The sequence below is a fragment of the Silurus aristotelis genome, assembly GCF_946808225.1.
Source record: "Silurus aristotelis genome assembly, chromosome: 3".
Lineage (NCBI taxonomy): Eukaryota > Metazoa > Chordata > Actinopteri > Siluriformes > Siluridae > Silurus > Silurus aristotelis.
In genome coordinates this window covers 6,385,543-6,408,690 of record NC_139576.1, presented here as the reverse complement: position 1 = coordinate 6,408,690, position 23,148 = coordinate 6,385,543, and the positions used below count along the sequence as shown (strand labels likewise).

At 35.5% G+C, this 23,148-nt stretch overlaps 1 protein-coding gene across 15 annotated transcripts in view; it reads left to right on the top strand.

The window, feature by feature from the left end:
- The window catches only part of ttn.1 (titin, tandem duplicate 1), a 151,510-nt gene that overhangs the window by 46,836 nt on the left and 81,526 nt on the right, over window positions 1–23,148 (top strand). For 4 of the 15 annotated variants that reach the window (XM_083536186.1, XM_083536185.1, XM_083536183.1 and 1 more), the window contains 34 exons: window positions 4,169–4,246; window positions 4,464–4,571; window positions 4,748–4,831; window positions 5,015–5,098; window positions 5,221–5,304; window positions 5,452–5,538; window positions 5,697–5,765; window positions 5,863–5,949; window positions 6,131–6,175; window positions 6,276–6,359; window positions 6,527–6,610; window positions 8,215–8,253; window positions 10,571–10,621; window positions 11,188–11,586; window positions 11,676–11,945; window positions 12,051–12,326; window positions 12,423–12,562; window positions 13,099–13,225; window positions 14,238–14,501; window positions 14,584–14,723; window positions 15,294–15,420; window positions 15,515–15,781; window positions 15,891–16,157; window positions 16,313–16,579; window positions 16,660–16,799; window positions 16,894–17,020; window positions 17,793–17,935; window positions 20,145–20,268; window positions 20,380–20,646; window positions 20,773–20,870; window positions 20,960–21,128; window positions 21,212–21,478; window positions 21,597–21,863; window positions 21,960–22,238. In XM_083536186.1, the coding sequence (XP_083392312.1) occupies window positions 4,169–4,246; window positions 4,464–4,571; window positions 4,748–4,831; window positions 5,015–5,098; window positions 5,221–5,304; window positions 5,452–5,538; window positions 5,697–5,765; window positions 5,863–5,949; window positions 6,131–6,175; window positions 6,276–6,359; window positions 6,527–6,610; window positions 8,215–8,253; window positions 10,571–10,621; window positions 11,188–11,586; window positions 11,676–11,945; window positions 12,051–12,326; window positions 12,423–12,562; window positions 13,099–13,225; window positions 14,238–14,501; window positions 14,584–14,723; window positions 15,294–15,420; window positions 15,515–15,781; window positions 15,891–16,157; window positions 16,313–16,579; window positions 16,660–16,799; window positions 16,894–17,020; window positions 17,793–17,935; window positions 20,145–20,268; window positions 20,380–20,646; window positions 20,773–20,870; window positions 20,960–21,128; window positions 21,212–21,478; window positions 21,597–21,863; window positions 21,960–22,238 (5,409 nt within the window). Of the gene's footprint in view, window positions 1–201; window positions 442–1,489; window positions 1,706–2,343; window positions 2,554–2,917; window positions 3,176–3,443; window positions 3,936–4,168; window positions 4,247–4,463; window positions 4,572–4,747; window positions 4,832–5,014; window positions 5,099–5,220; window positions 5,305–5,451; window positions 5,539–5,696; window positions 5,766–5,862; window positions 5,950–6,130; window positions 6,176–6,275; window positions 6,360–6,526; window positions 6,611–8,214; window positions 8,254–8,591; window positions 10,062–10,570; window positions 10,622–11,187; window positions 11,587–11,675; window positions 11,946–12,050; window positions 12,327–12,422; window positions 12,563–13,098; window positions 13,226–13,341; window positions 13,609–13,753; window positions 14,021–14,237; window positions 14,502–14,583; window positions 14,724–15,293; window positions 15,421–15,514; window positions 15,782–15,890; window positions 16,158–16,312; window positions 16,580–16,659; window positions 16,800–16,893; window positions 17,021–17,792; window positions 17,936–20,144; window positions 20,269–20,379; window positions 20,647–20,772; window positions 20,871–20,959; window positions 21,129–21,211; window positions 21,479–21,596; window positions 21,864–21,959; window positions 22,239–23,148 lie in introns of all 15 variants that reach the window. The other 11 variants (XM_083536193.1, XM_083536192.1, XM_083536191.1 and 8 more) reach the window with 7 other exon arrangements.

Sequence of the window (23,148 nt, the reverse complement as noted above, 5' to 3'; positions counted from 1 at the left end):
AATGAAATACCCAAAAGTACTTCTTGGATCATGTGTTATGTCTTTAATGTTGTTTGTTCTCATCAGCATGTAAAAGTTGTACTAATCATTTGAATAGAGTGCATTTTACGAATTATAGTCTTTTTCTGAATGCTTGCTTTTCGGACATGCTTCTGACACCAGCAGATGGTGGAATCTTAAAAATCTTCCATGTGTTTGCAGCTTCAAAAAGAGTTGAACAAAAGCAATATGCAACAATGGAAATTTCTAAGCGATTAGAGGAAATTTCCATAACAAAGGAAATGATTTCAACAAAAAAAACCTCATATGAAAGTGAGAATCTGCCATATCAGGCTATAGAGACTTCATTGAAGGTGGTAGACACTAAACCTGAAATTACTCTATCTGAGATTGAGATGGAGACAAAACCTCAAACTAAAATGGAGGTTGATCCTTCCAAAGGTATGCTTGCCAGGTCTTTGGGTATCATCTTTTCAGTAATGTATAGCATACATTAGTGTTGGGAAAACAGTTTATTCAGATAACTGAAAAATTTATTAGATACAAAACTAAAATGCATGAATAGATTTTCCAAAAGAAAAAGCTTTGTCTGCAAATTTAAAATCAAAATTAGCAGTGAGATCAAAATGTTCTGGCTGCTAAAAGTTCCCCCTGATTATCTATTTATGCTTTTACATACTGCATATTTTACAAGACAGCAATATTATATTATATATTATAGAGAAATAGAGAAATATATAGAGAAATGTATATACCTTCAGAGTAAGATAAAATGGTACATTTCCACATAGTGATATCCTTTTTTTCCATCATTAAACTCTTAGTATCTCCAAAAGGAGTTAAACAAAGTCAACATAAAGTCAACATTTCCTTTGTAATTCTTAATATTCATTTCAACTGTCATGTTTAAAAGTTAAAATATTCTGCAAAAAAACAGAGATTGGGGGCCTATCACAAATCACGTCTAGTATAATACCTTAAGGGTTTAAAAGGGGACTTTAGTTGTCAGTTTGAAATGAAAGTTAGGTGAGTACAAATTGACAAGTAAATAAATGATTTTTTTTTTTTTGTAAGTAGTTAGATGGATTTAGCATAAATTTTATATTATGGATTAGTGTTGGGAAACAGTTTACCCTAAATCTTTAGTAGAACAACTAAATAAGTGATCAGATACAAACCAAAATGCATGAACAGATAATGTAATTTAATGAACTCAATATTAATTATTTTTCTATTGAATTTTCCGGCTCTTAATGCAAACGGAAAAACTTTGTCAGAAAAAAATCAAATCCAAATTAGCATTGGGATCTAAATATTATGGCTGAAAATAGTATCCCTGTTTTTCGATTCATGCTTTTACATACTGCACATTTTACAAGGTGGAAAATATTAGGATTAAATTTATTTGTAGAAAAAATTTATGTTCAGAGTAATATAAAACGGTCCATTTCCACATAGTAATATCCTTTTTTTATCATTAAACTCTTAGTAGCTCTAAAAGGAGTTGAACAAAGTCAACATAAAGTGGAATTGACTAAGAAAACAGTGACAAAGGAAATCTTTCATGAAACCGAAAGCGAATCTTATAAATCTGAATACAGTATGTTGAAACCTGAAGTTTCTGAAGTTAAAACTGAAAAAACACTATGTGAAGAAAAAACTTCAGCTATACCTCAAACGAGGAAGGATCTGGCACCAGCCAGAGGTATGATTGGTTGTTCTTAAGGGTTTTCCTTTGTAATTCTTAATATTCATTTCAACTGTCATTTTTAAAAGTTAAAATATTCTGCAAAAAAACAGAGATTGGGGGCCTATCACAAATCATGTCTAGTTTAATACGTTAAGGAGTTAAAAGGGGAATTTAGTTGTCAGTTTTAAAAGAAAGTTAGGTGAGTACAAATTGACAAGTAAATGAATGTTTGTTTCAGATTTTTTTTTTTTGCAAGTAGTTAGATGGATTTAGCCTAAATTATGTTTTATGGATTAGTGTTGGGAAACACTTTACCCTACATTTTTTGAAGAAAAACTGAATAAGTGATCAGATACAAACCAAAATGCATGAACAGATAATGTAGTTTAATTAACTCAATATTAATTATTTTTTTATAATTCTTTCCGGCTCTTAATGCAAAAAGAAAAACTTTATCAGAAAGAAATCTAAATATTATGGGTAAGAAAAGGACGGACCCCTGTTTATTAATTCATGCTTTTACATACTGCACATTTTACAAGGTGGAAAATATTAGAATAAAATCTATTTTTAGAGAAATCTATGTTCAGAGTAAGATAAAATGGTACATTTCCACATAGTGATATCCTTTTTTTCCATCATTAAACTCTTAGTAGCTCCAAAAGGAGTTGAACAAAGTCAACATAAAGTGGAATTGTCTAAGAAAACAGTGGCAAAGGAAATCTTTCATGAAACTGAAAGCGAATCTTATAAACCTGAACACAGTATGTTGAAACCTGAAGTTTCTGAAGTTAAAACTGAAAAAACACTATCTGAAGAAAAAACTTCAGCTATACCTCCAATGAGGAAGGAACTGGCACCAGGTATGATTGGTTGTTCTTAGGGGATTTCCTCTGTAATTCTTAATATTCTTATAAAGTTACATGTTCAAGAGTTCCGTAAAAATGAGATATGCAGCCTATTCCATTTAGTATAATAAACCATAAAACCATAATGACCTGATTGGTTAATAGTTGTCAGTACAAAAAGAAAGTTGGATGAAATGATTAAATAAATACACCCCCCCCCCCCCAAAAAAAAAAAAAAAAAAAAAAAACATTCTAATTTCAGAGCAACCCCTGTTTTCCATTTCAGTCCCTAAACCTTCATTTTAAGTTTGAAATGTTATTGAATATAATTTGCTTATTGCCATATGGTAGTTATGGTTTCAATGTTTTATCTTTAAAGCTATTGCACCTGCCAAGAAAGTTTCAAAAGAGTTTTCAAAGACTCAGGTTACAGTGGACATATCTAAGACAAATGAAGTGGCCCCATTTGTGGACACAGTGATTTCAAAAGAATCCTCATATCAAAGGGAGGATATTCAGTATTGTCCTGAAGAGACTTCCCTAAAAGTAGCTAAAGTTAATATTACAGAAGTGCCAGTGCCTGAAAAAAGGCCAGTGGCTAAAATTCAAAAGAAGACAGAGTTTGGTCCTGCCATAGGTATGTGTCATCTGGATGGCTGTCTGTGTAGGATTTTGTTTTTAATAAGTGGTTAGATTGATAGTACACTATCTAAATCAAAGGCAGGAAAAAGTCCAGATATATTTACATCAGGTTATATATCTAAATGATTAAAGTGGAACAAGTTTTGTTTCGAATGTAATGCTATGTGAGAAGCACTTGTGAGGCTTCATTTTTTTCACATGCATGTGTGTGTTGTTCTTCTCTTGCCACATTGTGCGATCTTACATCTTATTTCATCTTAAAGTCCATGCAGCTCCCAAGAGAGTTGAACAGACTTTACGCACAGTGGACATTACATCTGAAACTGCGAAGATTACAGAAGTGAGGCAAGCAGATTCAAGGGATGAGCTTTTCTCTATAGAATGTCAACCTGAAGACACTCAGGAAGTTTATGTGGAAAAGAAGGTTGTTTCTGAGGAACGAGTTTTTAAACCAGTGGATTCGTTGAGCGAAAAGACTTTACCTTCAACAGAAACAGTAAGGAAGGACAAGATTCCTGCAATGAAGACTAAAGCAACTGTCACACAATCAGAAACCAAGAAGACATCTGAATCATTGAATGTTGTGGAAGAAGTCAAAAAGCTTCCAGACTCGGTGCTCATGTCTGAAGTGTCCCAAACGAAACCAAAATTTGTTGATAAAGCGTTGGCACCAAAAGAGGTTGTGTCGATTAAAAAAGGAAAACTCAAAGAAAATGAAATTCAAATAAAGAAAGAGCTTAAAATTCCTGAAAGAGGTACATGAGCATTCCTTTTGGAATGTCTACAGTCTTTATGCACTTTAAACAAGTTACTCTTTATCTTCTCTTGCAATGCTTGCCGAGTAGGCAAGCGATATCTTACATTCTCTTTTTTGTAAAAAAAAAAAAAAGTTATATTGTTTTCTTAAGACAAAATGATAACATTTTTATGTAATGAAGAATGTGGTCTGTGTATTTTTTTTCTGACCATGGCTTGCTTTTATTTAAAGTGCCAGTTGTTGAGAAGAAGCCAACACCTGAGGCAACAAAGCCAACAGTGAGGCCACAAAAAGTCTCTCCACATCAAGGTATTGTCTGGGTTGGCATGTAATCGACATGTATTTTGTTCCTCTTCAGTGCCATATATATATATATATATATATATATATATATATATATATATATATATATATATATATATATATATATAAATATCAAAATTATGTGGCTGAAATGTTTCATCTTCATGTGCATCTCTTATCTTATCGATTCTTGAATGCAACATTGGCATACTTGTATTTAAAGAGCCAACTGTGGAGAAGAAGGCAACACCTAAGGCAACACCTGAGACAACACCTGAGGCACCAAAGCCCACAGTGGTGCCTGTGGAGAAAAAAGTCTCCCCACCAAAAGGTTGGCTTGGCTTGTCTTTGTGGGGTTTTCTTACTCACTGTTCTTGTCTTTGTATCTTTATGTGATGACCGTGTTAGATGTTCCTTTTCTGTGTAACTTCAAAATATAGTAATATAGCACCTCCTTCCATGAATAATAATTATTATTGACTTTGATTGCTTTTGTTTCATTTAAAGAGCCCATTGTGGTGAAGAAAGAAGCACCTGAAGCACCAAAGCCAATGGTGGTGCAAGTTGAGGAAAAAGTCTCTCCACCTAGAGGTATTGTCTTGACTTCCATGCGTATTTTTTTTCTTCATTGTTTTTTTTCTTCTGTTTCTTTATTGTAATATGTAATGGTTGTTAGATGTTCTTCTTCTTTGTAACACGAAAAAGTCATTCGGCACCTCTTTCCATGAATAATATCAATTCTTGACTGTGACATTGGTATTTTTTTATTTAAAGAGCCAACTGTGGTGAAGAGAGAAACACCTGAAGCACCAAAGCCAGTTGTGGTGCCAGTTGAGAAAACTGTCTCTCTACCTCAAGGTATTATCTTGGTTTCCATATCTTTTTTTCCCTCTGTTCTCTCCTTCTCTCTTCCTCTCTATTTGAATTTCATAACATAGCCTCAGTTCTTGTTGATGACATTGGCATACTTTTATTTAAAGAGCCAACCGTGGTGAAAAAAGCAGTACCAGAGGCACCAAAGCCCACAGTAGTACCAGTTGAGAAAAAAGTCTCTCCACCTCAAGGTATTGTCTTGACTTTCATGTGTCCTTAAGAAAACAGGTTATGGCTATGTTAGGTCTTTTTCTTCATGTGTCATTTGCACATTCTGTAATGCAGGAAATTTTTCCATGCGCAATCTCATTTCTTAATTGGCATGCTTTTATTTAAAGAGCCAACTGTGGTAAAGAAGGCAACACACGATAAGGCACCAAAGCCAACGGTGGTCCCAGTTGAACACAAAGTTTCTCCTGGTCCAGGTAGAGACATCTTTGAAAGTTCCTTTATTCTTTGAGTCTTCTTATTTTATTTAAGTCTTCAGCAGAGTTTGAGATCCTTTTGATCCGGTTTTTGTTTTTGTGAACTGAAAAGTCTGTTCTGTAACACCCTAAAACTGACAATGTGCTTTCGTTTAAAGAGCCGGCAGTTAAAAAGATGCCCACACCTGAGCCACCAAAACCGACAGTAGCACCAACTGTGCAAAAGGGTAAAGTATTATGTCAATGTCTTCTATTTTATTTCACTATTTCTTAGGTGTCCGTCATAATTGTACGTTTGTTACAATGTCATGCATTTATTTAAAGAGCCAACTGTGGTAAAGAAGGCAACACCTAAGGCACCAAAGCCAACCGTGGTGCCACCTGAGAAGAAGGTTGCACCTCCTTCCTTAGGTAGAGTTTCAGTTTCAATGTCCTTTGTGGGTCTCAAATGTTTTTCCTTATTGATGTCTTATATATAATGTGAGAATGTTGTGTCTTTAGTTTATGTTGCCTTTATAGGGACTTTGTCTGGGTGTTAATGTATTAGCTCTTTCCATTCTTGATTGTGACAATGGCATGTTTTTCTTTAAAGAGCCAACTCTTGAGAAGGCACCAACACCTAAGGCACCAAAGCCAGGTTGGTACAATATTTACTTCCATGTCTGGAATTGAATGTCAATATTCTTACACTTTTCATTAATTTATTATATGTTGCCATGCTATGCTTTTATTTAAAGAGCCAACTGTGGTAAAGAAGGTAACACCTGAGGCATCAAAGCCCACAGTGGTGCCAGTTGAGAAAAAGATCTCTCCTCTTCTAGGTACATTCTCAATCTCAGCTGTCTTGTTCTTCTTCTTGCTTTGCCTCTGTCTTATCTGATTTTATATTCTTTTGAAATGTACATTTCATCCTGTATGTAATTTAACACTTATGCACTTTGAATGCACATGATTCTTGACTCTGACAATGACATGCTTTTATTTAAAGAACAAACTGTTGAGAGTAGGCCAACACCTGAGGCACCAAAGCCAACAGAGACACCTTTTGAGGAAACAGACTCTCCTCCTCAAGGTATCGTGCCTGTTTCTATGACTTTTGCAGTTTGTTTTACCACTTTGGTTTTGTTGGTTATGTACACCATTTGCTGTACTTTTCTTATATCTATATCTATCTCTCTCTCTATCTCTCTCTCTGTCTCTCTCTCTCTCTCTATATATATATATATATATATATATATATATATATATATATATAGAGAGAGAGAGAGAGAGATAGATATAGATATAGATATAAGAAAAGTATTTATATATAAGAAAAAAAATAAAAAATAAAATATATATATATATATATATATATATATATATATATATATATATATATATATATATATATAATAGAATTCATATGTATGTGTGTGTGTATATATATATATATATATATATATATATATATATATATATATATATATATATATATATATATATCAGTGTATCTTACTAACACGTTTGTTTGTTTGCTCAGCTTAATTTTGCTCGCGTTGTCTCGTTATGTCTCATTATGTCTAAACATTAGCAACTATTTGCTTCGTTTGCCTTTTTACAATACAGCTGTTATATTTGCACAAATCTAAACCAGTGGGTCTAAAATCCAAGGTTAGAATAAGCATAGTCAAGAAAACCTGCGATTATTATTATTTCTTTTTTTCAATTCAGCAGTGGAAACCTTAAATTCATTATCAAAATTATTATATTTATTATTTATATAGTAAATGAGATGAGAGATGAGATATATTATTTATTAGATTGGATCGTACTTGCTGATTATTCCACGGATATTTATATAAATACTGGATGGAATACGGATATAGATCAAAAAATTTAAACATAACATTCCATGTGAAAGAGTACTGAACTTTGTTACAAAAACAGTACTGAATCATAACAATTTGCTAATTAAAAATTAATATTTGAATTCTATTATTAAATACACAGCATTAAAGATGTATTTAAGCTAAAACAAAAAGTAACACTCCAAATAAATAAAAAGTGTTACATCCCAAATGAATAAAAAAACCCAACTTAAAATAAATAGCACATGGTGTCAGTGAATCATCTCTAGAGGACCCTTTCATACTGTATAATGAAACCTGGTTAAACTATCGTTATGGATTTTTGCCGACAGTTTCAGCATTCAACTATCGGTGCCGATTAATCGCCAAAACCGCTAAATTGGCCGAGCTCTATTTATTATTGTGTTGTTAAAGGTATGTTGGATTTGTTATTTGTGTTTAATTCAATTACAAAATGGGTTAAATTAATAAAATGAAATAACTAAATAATGTCAATAACTCAAATTCAAGAATTTAAATCTAATACATTTTAAGGAATGAATTCAGAATACACACTGTGTGCAAAGTTCAGGAATAAAAGTTTTTTTGTTTTTTTTACAATAATAAATACACCATGATGTTCTGTATTGAGGGGTTTCATGGAATTTTTTTTTTATTTAAAGAGGCACTTTGTTCAAATTTTAGGACCTTTTATTTAAAGTATTCAAGGAAGCTTCTGACTGAATATTACTGTGTATTAGTGCTGGTTTTTTTGTTGTTGTTGTTACTCCTTACCATTAACCATATCGTGACTGTTTTCTCTTTCAAAATGGGCTAATCTCTGCAGATCATGGTCCTGTTCAAACTCCTGGGCCAGTTCAGAAAGGTATGTTACTTTATTATTTCCTGCATATTTTAATAATTTAAGTTATGCTATTAATTATTAATAATTGCACTTCTCTGGTTTTGTTTGAATTGCTTTTCCGTGTATTGTGTCTGTTGTCAGTCTTGTTTCAGGTACAGTTATAGTTATTACAATGAAATAAGTGCTACATATTTGTGGAATCCAGATGATTTCTCATCATATATATAGTGTATTTATGTGTATTAGTCTCCAATACCCTGAATAGGCTAAACTCAAATCAGTCATGTTGAATGTTGTGTATTTGGCTGTCCTGTGTCTTGGATATTGTGCTGTTTGTGATGTGACATTTATTGCCTTAGAAAAATATCTTAAACCCATCGGTGAGCAAGAGAAACAGGATATGCCGGTCTTAAAAAAAGTTATTGGAAGATCTAAAGACCAAGAGGAACAGCATAAAGCTGCAGCTCAGCTAAACATGAGCCAGACACAAAAGGAATGGCAATATAAACAATCCGGGGTGACTCTTCAGGAAAGTGAAAAAGCTGAGAAGGATGAAATATATTCAAAGCCTAAAACCCCTAGTAGCTATGAACCAAAAAAGGATGTAAGTGATCTTATGACTGAAAAAATAAAAGATCCTGAAAGAAAACAAGAAGAATATATGATAATAGAAGAGCAGAGGCATCCTGAACCTGATCATGAAGTTCCACTGGTAGACACCAAAGCAGATTTCATGAAGGATGAGGTATCAAAAAAAGAGAGTCCTAAGACGCCAGGTCAAATTACCAAAAAAATACCCAAGATACCATCAACCAAACAGGATCAGGAAAAAGTAGTGCTGAAACCAGCTGCAAGACCCGATAAACCAAAGGTTGTGCCTATAAAGAAAAAGGAAATTGCACCAACAGCTAAAAAGATAGAAGAAGCGGTGGTGCCAAAACCCGTGACTCTAGTAGACAAAGATGTATTTAAAGAGCCGGAGGTGCTCACAAAAGCAAAAAGAACTCCAACAGAGAATGATAAGGTGGAGGCATGCTCTTACAGAACACCAACGGATCAGGATAGTTTAGAAAAAGAGGAAAAAACAGACAAAGAAATCAAGGTTAAAATTGAAGTAAAAAAGACAGAACAAAGTCCAAAAGAAGAAGCAAAACCACTGATTATTAAAAAGGGTAAACATATAATAAAGGAATTTGAAGAAAAAGAGGACGTATCACTAAAACCAGTGGTGCACATAAAAAAAGATGCCGAGCTTGAAAACATCTCACCAATGATTGAGAAACCTAAAGAAGAAAAAGCTTCTCTGACTGTGACAACCAAACCAAGAGAAAGTCCAAAAGACGAATCTGAAACACCTGCTCTCAAAGATCCAGCAAAAATGATAGAAGAAGAGAAATTATCCCTGAAGCCTGTTGAAATTGTCAAAAAGGATGCAGAAATGAAACGAATTCGATCACCCAAATCTGAATCCATTCTGCTGCAGAGGAAGTCCAGTGCAAAGATTCCTGAAAAGGTTCCTACACCTAAAGGTATAACAGACTTTGCAATCACTTCTCAGCAGAAAAAGGCATCTCAGCAGCATCCTGAAACAATACCGCTAATGAAAGAGTTATCTCCTGGAGCTGTGCAGCTCGCAAAGATTCCAACTCAGCAAGAAGAAGAAGGAGTTTTCGAGGAAGAATTTGAAGATGAGAATGAGGAAGAAGCAGAAGATGAAGAAATTTGGGGATGGGAGCTCGCTTCTTCTGAAAGTTTAGAAGGAGAAGAATTTGGTACCACCTTAGAGGATGGAGCCATCAAAACTCCAGGAGGCACGGAGGACACAATAGGTGAGAGGGAGACCAAAACCTCACCATTGGCATCTCATCCCTGCCCTGGCCTTCAAAAATAATCACCAATAATATACATTCTTAAATTTAACTTTCACCAACTAAATGTTTAACATATTAGGCATCGTCTTCCACATTGTTCCAAGTATGTCTTCCCTTCATTCTTTTCATAAGCTCATCCACCCTTCTGATGCAAAGCCTCACCACCCTTTCACTTGTTTTTGGTTTCTTTTTCGTGTCGATTATTGTCTGTACGTGGATGTCTGTTTCTGTGTTTGTTGTCAATGTCATTGTTTGTCAGATTATGTTTTTTAAGTAGCCATTTTGTAATCTTCATTTTTAAATGTACATCATTAATTTACATCAACTTTTTTAATAATATGCATGTCTTTCTGACATAAAAAAACAACAGATGTAATCTTTCTGGCTTCCAATCATTGTGAGTTTGGGTTATGTATAGTTTAATCGACAACTGCAATTCTGTGCTATTGCTACATTATTTCAAACAGATGGAAAACCCAAGGAAGAAGGCGCATTAGGCAGAGGCAGAGGGCTTAGACGTAAGTTCTGATAAAGTTTAAAAAAAGATATATACATACATTCACACCGATCAGGCATTATGACATTATGGGATATATTAGGCAGTAGGTGAACATTTTGTCCTCAAATTTGCCTCAAAAATGGGCAAGCGTAAAGATTTGTGTGAATTTGATGAGGGCCAAATTGTGATGGCTAGACGACTGTGTCAGAGCATCTCCAAAATTACAGCACTTGTGAGATGTTCCGGCTCTGCAGTGGTCAGTATCTATTAACAGTGGTCCAAGAAAGGAACAGTGGTGAACCGGCTACAGGGTCATGGGGCGCAAAGGCTCATTGATATATGTCGGGAGCGAAGGCTGGACTGTGTGGTCCAAACCAACAGACGAGCTCCTATAGCTCAAAAGAATGTTATGCTATTAATACTCGATGGGTCAGGACTGTTTTGGCAGCAAACACAATATTAGGCAGGTGGTCATAATGTTATGCCTGATCGGTGGCCATAAAGGTATAGCATTAATAAGCATTAATAAGCTCACACCCTGTTTCTACTAGGGAGTTAATCTTCTTTCTAACATACACCTTTTAGCACGCCAAACCCCGTCCCCTGGTGATGCGGGACGTGGAAGAGGGCTCAGACCTGGTGGTGGAGGTGACAAACCTCCTGCAGAGTCCCCCTTTGCTTTCCAGCTTAAGGCTGTCCCTCTAAAGTTTGTGAAAGAACTTCAGGACATTGTGCTGCTCGAGGCCGAGTCTATCGGTTCCTCCGCTGTATTTGAGTGCCAAATTTCTCCTTCTACTGCTATAACTACATGGATGAAGGATGGTAGCAACCTGAGGGAAGGTCCAAAACACAAGTTTACATCTGATGGAAAAGACAGAAAACTGGCCATTATTGATGTTCAGCTCTCTGACCGAGGGGAGTATACATGTGTCGCCAAGCTGGGAAACAAAGAGAAGACCTCCACTGCCAGACTTATTGTTGAAGGTGGGTTTATGTCTTATCTCAAACTGATAAACTGTTCCAGCACTCCTGGCTAAATTTAGAATAACTACTTTCCCTTTTATGATAAATAGAGCTGCCTGTTAAATTTATCAAGACCCTGGAGGAGGAGGTGTCTGTCCTCAAAGGACAGCCCATGTATTTGACCTGTGAGTTGAACAAAGACCGAAATGTGGTCTGGAAAAAGGACGGCGCTGAGCTCAAACCAGTTGCTGGAAAGGTCGCCATTAATATTATTGGACTGCAACATGCTGTGACAATCCAGGACGCAAACGATGACGATGCTGGAATTTACACATGTGAATGTGAAAATCTCAAAACTCAAACAATTGTGAAGGTTATGGGTATGTATATGACTTTAAAAACACAAAGTGATTCCCACAAAGTGAGATATCTTTAAAATACTAGCAATGGAAATATGATAATATATGAAAATATGAATTTCACAGAAATCATCAGAGACTGGTTGGTGAAACCACTGAGGGATCAGCATGTGAAACCAAAGGCCACTGCTACCTTTAAGTGCGAACTCTTCAAAGATACTCCTAACTGGAAATGGTTCAAGGGAAATGAAGAGATTCCTAATGAGCCTACAGAAAAAACTGAAGTTAAGAAGGATGGAAAAGACATCATTCTGACTGTCAAGAATGCTCAACCAAATGATGTTGAAGAGTATGCCATGGAAGTTGAGGGCAAACGATACACTGCAAAACTCACACTTGGTGGTAAGTTGCATGGTATTTTGCATATATATATATATATTTTTTTTTTTTTCTGTTAATTTTAAAGGTTCACGTTTTTTACGTTTAACACTAATTCAGAGCGTGAAGCTGAGGTCCTGAAACCCCTGGCTAGTGTGGAAGTGGTCGAAAAAGAGGAGGCCAAGTTTGATACTGAAATCTCAGAGGAAGACGTGCTTGGCGAATGGAAACTTAAAGGACAAGTTCTAACAAGATCACCGGTAAGACCAGGTTAAATTTCCTTACAAGACCCACCATAGTTCACATTTAACATAAATGATGGAAGAAATTTTTTTTAAGTTGTTACGAAGAAGGTTTTGGGCTAATGATAATTGTAATAGATATCAATCAGTGTATCAAACAGTGTACAGACTCATTAATATCGTTCTATTAATTGTTCAGTGTGCTGAGAGTCACATTTGAGTCTTTACACATAAACTGAGGTGATTAGGGAAAGAGTCTTGTGACAAAAATGATAACAGGAACATTATAGCCATAATAAATCATAGTACTTTGGATACTTCAGTACATTTGAATTCTTTTGTACTTTTACTCAAGTAAAAGTTTAGGGGGACACTTTTACTGGAGTCACTTTTTACTTCAGTGTATCTCTACTTTTTACTCAAGTAGATCAAATTTTATTTGTCACATACACATACATACAGGATACGACATGCAGTGAAATGCAGTGAGATGGTTTGTGTACTGCCCAACACTTTGCACATGTACATCTGACACATTTCTTTCTTTTTTCCAGACATGTGATATCAAAGCTGAAGGGAAGAAGCGATTCCTTACTTTGAAAAATGTTCAGCTTGATCAATCTGGTGAAGTTACATACCAAGCTCTGAATGCGCAGACAAGTGCTATGCTTACAGTGAAAGGTAAAGCACACATTAAAATGTTATCTTCCCAGATAAAGAGGGATGTAAATATCTTTTGTTACATATCACTGAAGTATTGTATCCTCCTGAGCTCAATGTTATGTCATACCTCCCAGAAATGGAAATCGAATTCACTGACCCGTTAAAAGATATTTCTGTGCCTGAAAAGAAACAGGCCAGATTTGAGTGTTCAATCAATAAGGATGTACCTAAAGTGATGTGGTTTAAGGGTTCTGATATTATTACGTCCGGAAATAATTATGAAATCATTGATGATGGAAAAAAACACATTTTGCTAATAAATAATTGTGTTTTTGATGATGAGGGAGAATACACCATTGAGGTGTTAGGCAAAACATCAACAGCAAAACTTACGGTAGAGGGTAAGTGGTTATCCTTCCTCTTTATTGGTAATCGTTTGGCGCAAAAATACTACTTGACCTGCAGAGTGCGAAACCATGGACTAACCCTGTGTAAGGAAATGTTTTCTACAATGATATTAACGATATCCGATGTATGGCATCGTAGGTATGAGGCTGAAGTTCATCTCAGAATTAAAGGATCAAACCGTAAAGGAAACCGAAACGGCTCGGTTTGATATTGAGCTCTCTCATGAGAACGTGCCTGTGACTTGGTACAAAAATGAAATTAGATTGCATCCAAGCAGAACTGTAATAATACATGTTGAAGGGGTAAAGCATATATTAGAAATCAAAGAAGTCACACTAGATGATACTTGTCAAATAAGGGCAGAGGCTAAAGGAATATCAACCAAGGCTAAGCTTCAGGTTATAGGTAACCCTTTTTCTTCTCTTTATTATTTTTATGATGTCATTTTTCATTCTGAATGAAAGCTGGTGAGCTTGTAATATCTGTGATATTCATGGATAACTGGTACCTACTTGCTTTCATATTCTACTAGGTACAAAAAAGGAACACAACCGAATGTTTTATAAACCTTTGAATGATTTTCTGCATATGAATTTTCTAATTCAGCTCTATTTTTTTTAAGAGGGTGACGCGAAATTCATTACCAAGTTGCAAGAATACACTGCTGTTGAGAAAGAGGAGGTCACTCTTGACTGTGAGCTCAGCAAAGATGTTCCTGTGAAGTGGTTCCATAATGAGATTGAAATTATGGCTTCAAAGTTGGTCGCCATAAAGGTCGAGGGTAAACGAAGGGTTCTCCACATTAAGAAAGTGGAGCAGAAAGACCAAGGAGTGTATGCATGTGACTGTGGAACAGATAAGACATCAGCCAATGTTACCATTGAAGGTGATGTTTTGACTTGTTCACAAATAAGTGATTTGTCATGTTTTAACTTCAGTACCTCTAAATACAGACTACTCTATTTCAGCTCGTGATGTGAAAGTGGTCCGGCCTATGTATGGAGTTGAAGTGTTTGATGGAGAGACTGCCCGATTTGAAGTTGAAATCTCAGAGGATGACATCCATGGCCAGTGGAAACTGAAGGGAGAAGTCCTTACACCTTCAGCTGTAAGCATGGAATTTTGCTCTTTTGTTAGACCTGTAAGTTGTTACAGCTACAGTGGCATTGAGTAAAAGACAGAAGATGGAGCTGGAGGTAGCAGAGCCAAAGATGTTGAGGTTTTCGTTGGGAGTGATGACGATGGACAGGATTAGAATTGAGTTTATTAGAGGGACTGCGCATGTAGGACGTTTTGGAGACAAGGTGAGGGAGGTGAGATTGAGATGGTTTGGACATGTGTTGAGGAGGGACATGGGGTATATTGGTAGGAGGATGCTAAAGATGGAGCCACCAGGAAGGAGGAAAAGAGGAAGATCAAGGAGGAGGTTCATGGATGTGGTGAGGGAGGACATGCAGGTAGTTGGGTTGAAAGAGGCAGATGTAGAGGACAGGGGGGTATGGAGATGGATGATCCACTGTGGCGACCCCTAATGGGAGAAGCTGAAAGAAGAAGAAGAAGAAGAAGTTGTTACAGCTACTACAGATACATAAATAGCTATACAAATTTTTTATTTATTTATTTATTTATTTATTTATTTATTTATTTATTTATTTATTTATTTTTTTATTTTAAACAGGATGTTGAGATCATTGAAGAGGGTGCGAAACACACACTGACACTGTACAACTGCAAAGTTGCCCAGACAGGAGAGGTCGTTTTCCAGGGAGCAAATGCTAAGTGTGCTGCAAACCTCAAAGTAAAAGGTAATGCTCTTCTACCGTGTTCTTTTGTTCTCCAATTAACAAAAAAATAAAGACAATTTGTAAATTAAATTGAAATTAAATGTTCATATTACAGAACTACCCATCACATTCCTAACACCTTTGAGTGATGTCCAAGTATACGAGAAGGACGAGGCAAGATTTGAATGTGAACTGTCAAGAGAGGCAAAGACTTTCCGATGGCTAAAGGGCTCTCAAGAGCTGAAGGCAGATGAAAAATATGACATTCAAAAAGAAGGAAAAAGACATATACTCATAATCAAATCAGCTGCCTATGAAGATGAGGCGAAATACATGTTCGAAGCTGAGGACAAGAGATCCTTTTCCAAATTGGTCATCCAAGGTATAAGAAATATGGTTAATCACATAGCAAGGGTTGAGATTTATACTTAGCTAACCACTTTTCCATACTTAATTTTTTTTCTTTTCCATGTTTTTTATTTCACACTTAGGTATTCGTCTTGAGTTTGTGAGACCCATTAAGGACGTCACTGTAAAGGAGCGTGAGACGGCAGAGTTCAGTATTGAGCTTTCCCATGAAAAAATTCAAGTCAGCTGGTATAAAAATGATGTCCGTTTGCATCCAAGCAAAGTGGTGCACATGTCTGAACATGGCAAGATCCACACTCTGTCCTTCAAAGAGGTGTCCATTGATGATACCTCACTCATTAAAGTGGAAGCTCTTGGCAAGACCTCAGAGGCCATGCTTACAGTGCTTGGTAAATATGTTAATTTACAGAAATATTTTAGTACATTTAATATAATTTATAAATAAAATTATATATAATATCATTTAAGTCATAATATTAGATAAATTATCTATATCATTTTATTTATAATTTATAAAATGTAATTTTTTTTTTACTAATTTTAGAGGGAGAAGCTTATTTCATTACCAAGCTCCACGACTACACAGCAGTCGAGAAGGATGAGGTTGTGCTGAAGTGTGAACTGAGCAAATCCTCTGCTGAGGTAAAATGGTTTAAAGACGGCACAGAGATCATCCCATCCAAGAACATCCTTATCAAGGCTGAGGGAAAGAAACGCATTCTGATTGTGAGGAAGGCTGAGAAGGCCAACATTGGCGAATATGTCTGTGACTGTGGTTCTGACAAAACTGCAGCTAAGCTGAACATTGAAGGTAGATATAAATATAATTTAGCACAACATAAGTAGAAAAAAAAAAGAAAAAATGCATTAAATTTTTTATTTTTTCCACAGAGCGTGACATTAAGGTCACCCGTCCACTGTACAGTGTGGAGGTTACAGAGACGAGTACCGCTCGATTTGAGGTAGAGATTTCAGAAGAGGATGTCCATGGCCATTGGAAACTCAAAGGAGAGGCTTTACATCAGTCAGCTGTAAGAATCGCAGATAAGCAAAGTTGTTAAAAAATATTCATACTTTTTAAATCAAAAATCAACACTAGCGATGCTAAATATTTTCTCTAATTAGGACTGCGAGATTAAAGAAGAAGGCAACAAACACATTTTGATTCTGTATAATGTACGCATGGACATGGCTGGTGCTGTGGACTTCAGTGCTGCTAATGCTAAATCTAGTGCTCAGCTCAGAGTTAAAGGTGAGAGTTACAGGATTTGTGTTTGTGTGTGTGTGTGTGTGTGTGTGTGTGTGTGTGTGTGTGTGTGTGTGTGTGTGTGTGTGTGTGTTTGGGGCACAGGCCATCCATACATACATATATATAATTAATTTATATGAGTTGCATTTTTTTTTCTTCATGTTACCAAACCAATATTGTTTTTACTGCAATCCTTGATTGTCCAAGAGTCTCAGTAGTAGATGCAGAAAAATTAAAGGAAAAAAGTTGAAAACGTATAGCAATACTGACTACAGTGACACTTAGCTCTATAAAGGAAACATCGAGTGATACCAAGTGTTTGTTAGCCATTTTGCAATCAGCAAATGCTTAGGTTTTATCCAATCAGAACATGTGGTTATTTTAGACTCTGCTAGCCTTATCTAGAGGGGGTGGAGGAACCCTTACAATTCAGGATCCCTTATCCTGTCAGCCAACCAATTGCATTACATGATATCATGATATGCCTAATGACAGGCACCTCCCATTGATAAACTTAGAATCTAAGTTTGTGCTACAAGTAGCACAAACTTAGATGTAGCACCTGGGTTCAGGAGGAACGTTGTCTCATTTCACTGTGTACTGCATCAGCTATACATGGTTGAATGACAATAAAAGCTTTTTGACTTGACTTGAAGTTTACAGGCAATTCCCTGCTTGTTAAGTTTTAGAACATAACAAGGATTTGAAGCTTTTTTAAGGAAAAGGATTTTTTTTATAAATAGTGTACTAATAATGACTCTTTTCCGATCCCAAGCTCGAACAATTAGCCTTTTGCGGCCCCTTCAGGATGTCACAGTCACAGCTGGAGAAACCGCCACTTTTGAGTGTGAGCTTTCATATGAAGGCATTGCTGTTGAATGGTTCGTTGGAACAACAAAAATGGAGTCAAGTGAAACTGTAAGTATTAGAGATATAAATGTATCTATGTCTATGTGTTAACAATTTTGGATTGATTTTCTGGATTCATTTCTGTAGTTACAAAGAAATATATTTTTGTATCACTACTTAAAGTCTCCTTCACACATTACATTCAAAACACTTTACAAAATTACAAATTTTGTATCTGGATTTTTTATTTTTTATTAAAAAAATGTTTTGCCATCTTATATGGCCAACCTACAGCAACAATTTTAGAGTTAACACAATTCTGCTTTTTTCTTTTGACAAAGTGGTGTAAATGATGTACCATTAATTAAAAGAAATATTCAATAATTAGTGTGTGTGTGTGTGTGTGTGTGTGTGTGTGTGTGTGTGTGTGTGTGTGTGTGTATAAATATATAGTATATATATTATTTTGATAATCGATTAATATGACAATTGTTTTTCAATTACACTGATAATTTATTTATTTTTTTTTATTAGATTTTTTTTGCATATTATAGCAATATAAAACCCTAATTCAGGTTATTTATATATAAAAGCCACATATTAAGATTAACTATATTCAATTTAGATGGGATTTCTGATTCAAACTAATTTACTCATGCTGGGTTTCTTTCTGTAAAAAAAAAAAAATAATAATAAATAACTTTTTAAATATATATATATATATATATATATATATATATATATATATATATATATATATATATATATATATATATATATATATTTGAAAGCAGATAATTTAACTGTTGTTGTAGACAAATGCTATTAAAAAAGGAAAGAAATGGAGAAACGCAGCAAGCTAACAGGCTTGATTTTAAAAAAAAGCAAAAAATATGCACTGGTGTACAAATGCATAATAATTCGCTTATACTCACAACAGTGACAAAAAAATTTCATTGTTTACTGCTGCTGTTATTTGCTGATTTTAGATTTAGTGTCTGTTTGCAGCGTTTTAATTGACTTCATCACGATGTTACGAGCGATCTGATTGCACAACATGGTGCTCGTGAGTCACGACAGAACAAATCCTGTGCGACTTTCCTGAAGTCCCTGTACTGTCCGCCATTTTCACAAGCGGCTGTGTTCTCTTTCCGTCACGCTAAGCCGTTGTGCGGCCCCACTAATCAATAACGGCATTCGTTGACAACGAATTTCATTATCAATTTTATCAATTGGTTTTTGCAGCACAAATAAATATAAACATTTTTTATCAAATGCCTTCGTGGTTAAATAATATATAACATAATATTTTATAATATTTTATAAAAATAGAATAAATCCAATTAATGCAGTGCACTTTTTTATTATATTGAGTAACCAATTAAATTGGTACAAATTAAATTAATTAAATAAAAAAAATGGAAACAATTAAATTAAATAGTTTACATTTGTTAGTATTTACAGATTTGTTAGTAATACAGATGTGTATGTGTGTGTTTTTTACATTCAATTTTCTACTTAACTGTTCAATTTATTTCAGCATGCTTTAACAAATGTCTTCATTTCTTCCATCCTCCATTCACTCACTCCCTCAATATGTGAAATTGTCAGGATTTTATTCTTTTAAGAGAAATTCTAGAAGCTGGACATAAAACCCTAAAGAATCAATATCGCTAGTGTTAACCGCAAACCAGGAAGTAGCTAGCGACTAACGATAGCGCTATAGATTCAAGATTCAAGAAATTAACTTTTTTATTTTTTAAACTTTTCAATTGATTGCAAGTTGTATCCTGCATATTACTATGTTTGTGATAAAATTAAAATCCTTAATCCATATCGCTAGCGTTAGTCACTAGCCGCTTCCTGGTTATCGGCTATCGCTAATGATTCTTTAGAGTTTCGTTTTTTTTTTCTTTTTCCACTGGCATTGTCATGTATGTTTTGAAGGTTAAAAATAATGAACACAAAAATGCTCAAAGTACACAGCAGAGTCTAAACAAACATGCGGTCCGCCACTTTATTTGAGGAAACTCAGATTGTAACTATGTTCTGCACGTAAAAAAGATTGCATTTAGTACGCATGTGTACCAAACCGAAAAATTTCGGTATTAATATGTGTACCGTTAAACCCCAATATATTTATATGCGTATATATATCAAGTCAAAACGTATATAATTCTCTCAAATAACCTAAAATAAGCAAATTTTTTAATTTTACTGTAAATTATTAGTCTTCAAATAAGATTTTCCCTGAAGTAGCTCTTATTGTATATTGCAGGTGGTTACCAGATCAGAGGGCAGACTGCACAGCTTGACTCTGAGGGATATCAAGATGACCAATGCTGGCTTTGTGAAGATCCAAGCAAAGGACTTTCAGGCCCAAGCCATGCTTTCAGTAAATGGTAAAAGTTTTTTTTATTTTTGCATTCCAAATTTCTGCTGTGATCTTTCATACTAGAAAAAATCATCATATTTTGTATATTCACATTCTACAACGTTTTTTTTTTCAACAGAGGCACCTGTCGAGTTTTCCAGGCCCTTGGAGGACCAGACTGTTGAAGAGGAGGCAACTGCTATTCTGGAATGCGAACTCTCCAGAGAGAAAGCTGATGTCACATGGTTCCGAGACGGACAGGAACTTCACAAAACAAAGAAGTATGACATGGTGGCTGAAGGGCGTATAAGGAGGCTGATAATCAAAGACTGTACTCTCGATGACTCCAAAACATACACATGCGATGCCAAACACTTCAAGACCTCTGCTTTCTTGGGTGTCGAGCGTAAGTGAAAAGACATTCGAAAAAAGATCTAACAATACAGTTTAAAATTGTAATCAATTGTTTTATTTCACTGGATAACAGATATCCATGATATGCTCATGTTTTTTTTTTATGTTTTTTTATCAGCTCCACATATCGAGTTTACTAAGCCTCTTCATGATGTTGAGGTCAGGGAGAAGGAATCTGCTAAGTTTGAATGTGAAGTTTCCCGTGAAAGTGCCAAGGTACTACATTCACTTACCAAGAAACTGCAGTTCAATTCAACTCTATAAGAATAAAGTTGGAAATCATTTGTGGCCATTTATTTTAATAGGTCCGCTGGTACAAAGATGGCATGGAAATTAGAAAGGGCAAGAAGTACGAGATTATCGCCACGGGAGTGCAGCGTATTCTCATCATAAGCAAAGCAGTCTTTGATGATGAAGCTGAATATGAATGCGATGCGAAAACTTCCAAATCCTCCGGCATTCTTACTGTTATTGGTGAGTTTATTGTCCATTTCATTTCTGTACATACAAAATCTCTACTAGAAAAACTAATGTTTGTTAAATTGTGTTGCTTACAGAGGAGGAGGCTAGATTCACAAAGAACCTTGCTAATGTTGAGGGCACTGAAACTGACAGTATTAAACTGATCTGTGAGGTCTCCAAGTCCAGTGCAGAGGTTACATGGTATAAAGGAGATCAGGAATTGCCTGAGGGTGGTAGATATGAACAAGTTACAGATGGCAGAAAGAGAATCCTTATCATCCAAGGCCTTTCGATGAAGGATGCTGGAGAATACACCTGCAGACTTGCCACTTCACAAACTACAGCAACACTAAAGATCAATGGTAAAGAACTGAAATTTATTTATTTGAATTTATCTTTTGCATGTCTATTGGCTGCAAAAATTTGAAGACCATATATTGCATATACATATAATACAATATTATCTTTATATTTCATTAGAACTGGCAGCTGAGTTTATTTCTAGGCCCCAGAGCCAGGAAGTGGTTGAGGATGAAAAGGCAAGATTTGTGTGCTCAGTATCCAAAGAGACCTATGAAGTGAAATGGTTCAGAGGTGACATGGAGCTCCAAACTGGTGACAAGTATGAGGTTGTTTGTGATGGCAAGGATCGAGCTCTTATTGTTAAAGACTGTACATTGAAGGATGAAGGGAGCTTCACTGCCTGCATTGGGTCTGTCAAGGCTTCTGCAGATTTACATGTGATTGGTAAGTGTTTTAAATCCATTCCTTTCTTTCTACTTTAATATAGATATACGTAGAAATGTTTACAAGTGTTTTCTGTTTTTTCTTCTTTTTTTTAAGAGAAACTGAGGATCATCACTCCTGTCAAAGACACCCAGATTAAAGAAGGGCAAGAAATTGTTCTTAACTGTGAAGTTAATTCAGAGGGAGCTAAGGCCAAGTGGCTGAAGGAAAATGAGACTATGTTTGAAAGCAGCAAGTTCATCATGGTACAAAGAGACACTATTTTCTCTCTGAGGATCAAAGCTGCAGACAAGTCAGATGAGGCAACATACACCATTACACTCCTCAACCAGCGTGGTGAACAAGCTAAATGCTCTGCTAAAGTCAGTGTAATAGGTAAGTCCCCTTTTTTCGATTAAGCTTTCTACTTTTTAGAATTTTTATTTGTTGCCTACACACAGACACTCTATATATATTATATACCCACATAAGTATATATACGTTTATATGATGTGTGATGAGGTCCCCTGGTGGTCTAGTGGTTAGGATGCGGAGCTCTCACCGCTGTGGCCCGGGTTCGATCCCCGGTAAGGGAACCAACCCCAGCCACTCTAAGTGCCGGTCCCAAGCCCGAATAAATGGGGAGGGTTGTGTTAGGAAGGGCATCCAGCGTAAAAACATGTACCAAATCAAACATGCGGATGATCCGCTGCGGCGACCCCTAATGGGAGAAGCTGAAAGAAAGTATATGATGATGTGATGCATCAATTTAAAAATGTGTGCTTCGAAAACAAGTTGGCATTTGTTTCACGATTTTTATATAATTATTATTAGATGCGCTTCACTTTAATTATTTAGAAAGCGACAAAGAATTTCTGACCAATATTATGTATGTAGATTGATTTCTCCTTGCGAAACGAGGAGTTCTGCTATGTGAATTCTGCTACTCATCACAACATTCCGGAGACCAAGGCATGTCCTAAGATTTACATAGAATTTAGATTAACATGGCAGAGGTAGAGCTGCATCTTTCTGGACACAGAACACGAAAAGAACATTTGGTTTTATTTAATAGTAATTTTTTTTTGTTTTGTTTTGCACTAAAAAGCCGTGTTTGTGAGGAGCCATGTATTAAACGTCAGTAGGCACTTTTATTATATGCTGTCTCTCTGAAGAAAAGAAATAAAAGCAAACTCTTTGTACCATATTGAATTGCAGAGCATCATATTTTCCCCATTGGGTCAAATTGCATTGAATAGCATTGTGTTGAATCGCATCGAAATCGGATCCCACTGCATCGTCAACG